The 7,109-nt window shown below is 39.2% G+C and overlaps 1 protein-coding gene across 1 annotated transcript; it reads left to right on the top strand.

Annotated features, from left to right (window-relative positions):
* The first annotated feature begins 442 nt into the window (after nt 1-442).
* Nucleotides 443-2,547, top strand: tmem42b (transmembrane protein 42b). Its single transcript, XM_029514745.1, has 3 exons — nt 443-644; nt 1,641-1,787; nt 2,150-2,547. Exons 1-3 carry the CDS (start codon nt 468-470, stop codon nt 2,294-2,296), a joined length of 471 nt encoding a protein of 156 aa, XP_029370605.1. The 5' UTR covers nt 443-467; the 3' UTR covers nt 2,297-2,547.
* Nucleotides 2,548-7,109: the final 4,562 nt, after the last annotated feature.

Here is a 7,109-nt window from a genome sequence, read left to right as displayed (position 1 = left end):
GGGATTATTATTTTATATTTTATATTTTATATTTTCTTATGTTGGAAGAAATATTCAGGTAATTTATAAAAGTCTCATAATTCAAATGGCAATAATAGACCAATACATCTGTCATTTACTGTGATTCCAACATATTTGGAAAAGCTTCTAAACCATACTTCATCCAGGTTCATATATATATATAATAATGATTATTATTATTATTTTAAAGAAAGAAAGAAACTACACTTCCCACAATGCTTTTTTGCCCACCCAACGTGTGACGTGACTGCCACCGGACGGTTGTCGGTAGAAAGTGCAGGAAAACGTGCTGGACGACACACACACACACGCACACACACACACACACACACACACACACACACACACAGCCATGCAGGCTGCTCAGTCGGGACCAGCAGCAGCAGCAGCAGCAGCAGAGATGTAGACGGATTGGAAAACGATGAGCCTCGGCTGCTTCCACCATCATGTTCCCGGGAGTTTTCTATGCACTGCTGGCCGGTTTCCTCGGGGCCGTGGCGTCCTCCTCGGCCAAGCTGTCGCTCGGAGCCGACTACCTGAAGGGAGTCTGTGAAACCGGACTCCGGACGTGGGGAGAGCAGCGGAAATTCAGACAGGCGGATGAGACTACGACCTGTGACCGGGTAAATGAGTGAAGGGTGGGGGGGGGGTGGAGCTGACTCCCAGCACCATCAGCACCATCAGCATCATCAGCATCATCAGCACCTGCACTCTCGTGCCATGTCCGCGTGCTGCGTGACATTGCAGCTACCCTCGAGAGCGCGAGGCGCGAGTTATCGCGTTACTTCGGAGTAATCGCATTTTATCAGTTTGTGCTTTTTTTTTGGGGGGGGGGGGGGGGGGTTTACCGGGTTCCTCGTATGACCTTCACGCTCTGCGCGTGCAGTGACGTCAGCCGCGGCCCCGCCAAAACAATGACCTCTAACCGAAAAAGCAAATAAGGTCCGAAGGTGTGCAAAACAAACGCAGAGAGAGAGAGAGAAGAGAAACCTCTGAGGTTTACTCATCCAGAGCTGACAGAGATGGACTTACATCACACAGGTGATATGAGTCCAGGAAAGAACAATTATTTATTTATTTAACAGTTAATGGTAACTGTTATTATTATTATTATTATTATTGAACAATTAGGCCAAAGTAGGAAAGATCTAAATAAGAATATAAATTAAGCTTTAACATGTATTCTTATTCATTTAACTTTACAGGCTTGTTCTTTACTTTAGTTTGTAACTTTGCTGTTTTTCTTCAGTTTTAATGCACTTTGAGCTGATTGTTTTGTATGAAAGATGCTACACAGATAAATAATATTATTTCATGATATATTCAAACTGCCTTGTTATGAAAAATGTATCAGCTTTTTAAATACTACAAGACAAAGTATTTAAAATGCTCTTGATAATATAGATGGTTCTACTTTTACTTCTACTTTTCCACTGTGTTAACGACTCAGTCTGGGCTAAATCACCTATACACAAGTCACTGTTGTGTGTTTCACTACAGCAATGGGACGGCCATAGAAATACAGTACAGAAGGGCACCATGCAGTGTGTTCACATCTTGTGCATTCAAACTGTTCAGGACAAAGCAAATAATGAAACTGACTTTTAATGTTTTTTTAGCTCCACATCCCTCTGAGGCTGATATGCGGTGGACTCCTTTTCACCTGCAACGCTGTGATGTGGACCTTCCTCGCCAAAGCACTCAGGTATTCCTCTTCCTCCACCCGAACCACTGTGACCACCACCGCCTCCAACTTCATATCTTCCGTAAGTACTAGCCTGACTTTCAAGTTCTTCTATTCACTCTTCATATATTTGTTCTTATATGTCCTGAAAGCAAAACATTTAAAATTTAATTGTCATGCAGTGTACATTATCTTAGTTTTAGAAGGTCATTACATCCTTTCATCCTGACATAAGAGGATTTATTTTAGGATGTAGGCCAGACTACATTCAGAAATAACTTGCTGCAGAGATATAAGTGTCTTAAAGGACTTTGTCAAAGTTCAGCTTGTTAATTGACACATTCCATTAATGTTTCTAAATTGGCTGTGATCTAAATGTCAATATGAAGACTAATTTGCTTTGACAAGGATTTTTAATTATTATTTTTTTTAACGCCTCTGCAGGCTTTCCTAGGCCAGCTGATCTTTGGAGAAGCCCAGATCACATTATGGTGGGTGGGGATCTCTCTGACCTTCTCTGGTCTGCTGGTACTGCAGAGGGTTTCACCACAGGATGGACAACAGAGCGCAGTCGCCAAGAAGGATGAATAATATGTCTGGTCTCTATTAGCTCAGTTCGGCCCGGTTCCAGCTGGAGTGGTATACATGGTGTGTTTTATTTGGCAACTCCTCTGATTTTAGAAAAGCCAAAATGTAGGGAAATCTAAAAATGGTGGTCGCGTGTTCATAATATGCACTTATTGCAAAAAAAAAATTATTGCAAAAAAAATTACTGCTCCGGAGTAAAAGCAAGATTAACTTCTTGTTACTCTTCCAATCATGCATTTTCTTTAACGGTTGAACTTAATATCACTCAAAATGCAACCTTATTTTGGATCAGTGACTCTTTATCCTTCAGTGCTGTCGGCTCTGAAATCAGAGGAGGTGCTGGCTCTCAGCCAATCTGGCGGGTGGAGACAAGCTAATGGATGTCTGTTTCCAGTTTCTCTTCATCCACTGGCCTACAATAAAGCAAAAATGACCATTTTGAAACCATCACGAGCTAACAGAGCAGATTTGATGGTAACAATGGAGATGTAAAGAAAAACTTTGCCATCTTAGAAAATCTATTTATAGCTGAGGGTTAGATGAAAAAATTCAGATTGATCTCATGTCTGTTTGCTGAATACAGTATTACCATCAAGAGAGGACCAGGTCAAGGTGCTTTTACAATAAAAATCACAGGAACTTTATCGGGCAATCAAAGTTCCTCCAATGCTCACTGATTTTTTCTGTTAAGTAAATATCACATACATAAATCATATCAGTCCATCGTGTGAGAACTGCAAGATTCCAACCAGCAGGCGTTTTCAATCTCATTGACACATCTGATATTTTCTGTATCTGTATAAACTGATTGATTGTTCTTCCTTATAAAATGTCAAAAAACGGTGAAAAACAACATATTCATATTATTCATATTATTGTGACCATCAGTCAAAAAGCACCACAAGCTGAACCCTTCTTCCCTGCAGTTCCATACATGACATGAGATCAGAACCGACTCTCTCATCTAACTCTCAGTCAGCATATTTCAAGTGTCAATAGGAAACTTAGCACACAGCATGAATATCATTTGAGGGACCTGGGCGTTAATGAGCTTCGGGCATTGTTTGACATGTGCAAGGTGTGCAAGGTGTTACCGTCCATCAGCCAGTGTGTAAGGTACTGCAGCCGTGAAAGCACCACTCACTCATTCTTCTATTGCTCATCTGTTTCCGGGCCACGGGGGGGGGTGAGCCAATCCCAGCTCACAATAGATGAGGGCGGGGTCACCCTGGACAGGTCGCCAGCCCATCGCAGGGCAAACACACAGAGACGAACGGTCAATCTATCAATTAGCCTAAACATGCATGTCTTTGGATGGTGGGAGGAAACCAAGCACGGGGAGAGCATGCAAACTCTGCACAGAAAGGCCCCACGCCCTGCGACCTTCTTGTTGTGGGGCAACAGCACTAACCACTATGCCACCGTGCCACCCCCTGTGAGATCACCAAAGCTTTCTTAAATCTTACATCTCCTTAAGTCACTATGTTTTATGCATGCTCGATGTAACAAGCAACACTAGTGAGTTGAGATTTCACAGGTAATAATCATACCTCTGTAGCACTGAAAGGCTCATCCTGGTCTGAACCTCCCCTCTGCCCAGGTCTCTCTCTTATTTTTATTTGCCTTTCCTGATGGCTTGAACCTTGACCTTAAGATATGAGCATGGCAACATGTTTCGACTCAGAGGCAGCTGGTCTTCCATTTCACGACGGACGTGTGCACGTTTCTATCAAAGCCTCAACAGAAAAATCGCACCAAAGCATCCTGGAGAGTCATTTCACTTGACCTGAGTGACATCCCTGTGAGCTGCTTCAATGTATTAAACTTGGGACTTCGGCACCCAAACTGTCACACATCACAGCCTGTTTGATTGCCTGTAGAGCTTTACGTGCCCTGCTTATCTCATACTATTCTGCTGCACGTCATGAAATTCAGTTTATCGCTCATCATCTGACGTTTAATAGACACGTGGCTTCTTTCAAAGCTTCCCTGGAGTTGTCAGTGAGAATGCAATAACATTTTACTTAAATCTCATGACACAGTGATGCCTGTTACTGTTAGGAAACACTGAGATTAATTATTGAGCAAAGGAAATGGCAGTACATGCCACTGGGAAGTTTCTGTTACCATAAATCTGTTTAGTAAGTAAACTGTAACACACAATGATTTGCCTGAACAAAACATCAAAACGCTGTTTCACTGAATCATGTTGTGAAATTTCCGATTTGCTGTTGTCTGGATACATATCACAATCTGAATGCATTATGGTAGCTATGATACTGTACCTGTCTGTAATATCCCACGGCAGCAATGCACAAATATATGAAATATCCTAACTGCTGCTGTGCAGGTTTTCTATCAAGTGATTTACATGCATCCCGATTAATGTGACTGCACGGCTCTCATATTAAAGGCCGGCTGAGTGATGTTTCATTTCAGAGCCATATTCGTCATGCCAGATATTCATTTATTTATTTAGCAGTGGAGACGACTCACAGCCACACACGAGTGCCATATGAGGTGTTTGTGTCCTCGGTTGGGTTATGTGAAGGAGGATTCTACTTGTTCTTTTTCTTGTCAAAACGTAGATGAGAAGCTTGATACCACTCTCCTGTACTATTGTCTGTATCATCAGTTTGACACAAAAATCACCTTCCAGCACATCTAAAGCTGTCGTCATTGTCATATGCACTATCCCTTTAACACTTCACAACAAAAGTTCATTGTGCATTATTTTGTCATCATTATAGTTAGATTATAATGATAATAATTAATATTATTAAAGACTTAAGTATAAAATCAAATATCAAATCTTAACAAAAGTACAAATTCCTGTGCTAACTGAAGAGATTTATGGACAAGAATTTATTATATACTAATTTATAGAAAGATAATCATCAGAAAAAAAACCTTTCTAGCCTACATGGCGGACAAAATTCAAAAAGAGTGGTATTACAATTCTCATCAAATTCTTAGCAAGGAAGACAAGAAGCATATCTCCCCCCAAAATGCAGAATGAGTTTTTTTTCCCCACATGCATTCAGCATTTGTAATCTTTGCTTATATTCTGAAAACATCTTAGTGCTGGCATGATATGAGGGAAACCATCTACCTGTGAACCCACTCACTGTAATGTGATCAGAGCTTTACAGCAGCCACGTTTATAGCAGTGGCAGTGGAACAGTCCTGAGTGTGATGTATTTATATCCATGTGCACATAAGCTGTAGATGTGTTTGTACAGAGAGATTAGAAAAATAATAAAATACGGTCTTGACTTGAGGAGATCACATTGACAAGTTAATGTGGTGCAAAGTAAATTCATCATTCAATCATTAATGGCGTTACAAAAACCTGAGGTGTAATACTAGTATCTAGATCTTTGAAATAATAAATTAAAAAAAGATATATTTTATGGCTTTTAAGGTGAGTCATGCAGGTGAGTCATTTTAATCTGGAGGCTACTGCACCTACAAATTTAACACAAATCAAGAGAATTTGATTCGGGGGAGTGACACCATTCTTCTGTTTTACAGAGTACAGACAACATTTGTAAAAGTGTTAATATATTCTGTTACTATGACACACTACATATGTAAATTGCTATCTCCACTGAGAGAAAGACTTGAATTATTAAATAAACATCTCATCTGACAAACGATTTCAGTCGCTCAGATGTTATTTAGTACATCTATACATGAGCTTTACACTTGAACAGAATAGCTTTAATTGCTATAAATGACATTATGACTGACTGTTTCCCTGCAACAAACAGGAGCTGAAAAAACTCCTCTTTGCATTCACACAGACTAAGATCTTTTCTTGAATCTTGAAATCTTGTGTTTACATGTATTGTTTATCATGTTTAGCATGTGTTTGTTTGAAGTTATAAGTTCTCTTACTAAGGTTTTGCTGCCATACTTTAATATTTTTATCCCAAGAAATTCATACTTGTATTTGTTTATTTGTAATTCAAACAGTTTCATGTGGGGATGTTTTATTAATTTCTTTCTTTATGTAGATTCTTTAAATGGTGTTTTCCACATTTCAGAGATGTAGACCATTTGTGTTTTTGTTATGGCCATTATACAGTGAAAGTGTGCCGGTTGTTCCTGTCAACATTGCCTACTTAAAAGTTGTAAATTAACAAAACAAAACAAGAAATAGATAAATAAAGGCAACATAATGGTGCTGACTGAATGAGTTAATGTAATTAATGTAATTTACTACATTGCCACTAATCTGAGCTGTTAAATTGACCATTATTTATAACGCGAAGTTCAAATCCAACATGGATTTGGAAAACATTTAATTATTAGATTAGTAAACTGCAAAATGTTGGAACTTACAGTTATATAGTTAGCACTGGCTCCTCCTAGCGTCTTGAGGTTTAAAAAGTTAGCTTTAAGTATCAAGTCTTGGGCGTTTCAAGGAATAATTTAGTTTCAACGGTGCCGATAAAATCAACTGCTTACTTTTGTTCTAAAAAAGTTAATGGGAAGCTCATGTAAGCAGCATTACCTGCTAACTTACAGAAAACAAGGGCAGCACGACGCTAAGCAACGTATCGCCTTGTATTAAAGCAGAACTGATAAATAGTCAATAAAATTAAATTTAACTTAACAGAAAGTTTCCACGTACATCATTTTATTTCATTCCCCTTAAAACAAATACCACACTCATAAAGAACAAACAAACAAACGAAGAAAAATTGTGGTCCACAGTAAATACTAAAAATAGCTTTCATACTTCGACCACACAGAACATGTTGAATAATTCAAGAAAAAATAAGAAAGCTGGTGTCCTGTATGTGTAAAC

This window comes from Echeneis naucrates, chromosome 11 (assembly GCF_900963305.1).
Source record: "Echeneis naucrates chromosome 11, fEcheNa1.1, whole genome shotgun sequence".
Taxonomy (NCBI): domain Eukaryota; kingdom Metazoa; phylum Chordata; class Actinopteri; order Carangiformes; family Echeneidae; genus Echeneis; species Echeneis naucrates.
Note: the sequence above shows the minus strand (reverse complement) of the source record. Positions and strands in the feature narration are given on the sequence as shown.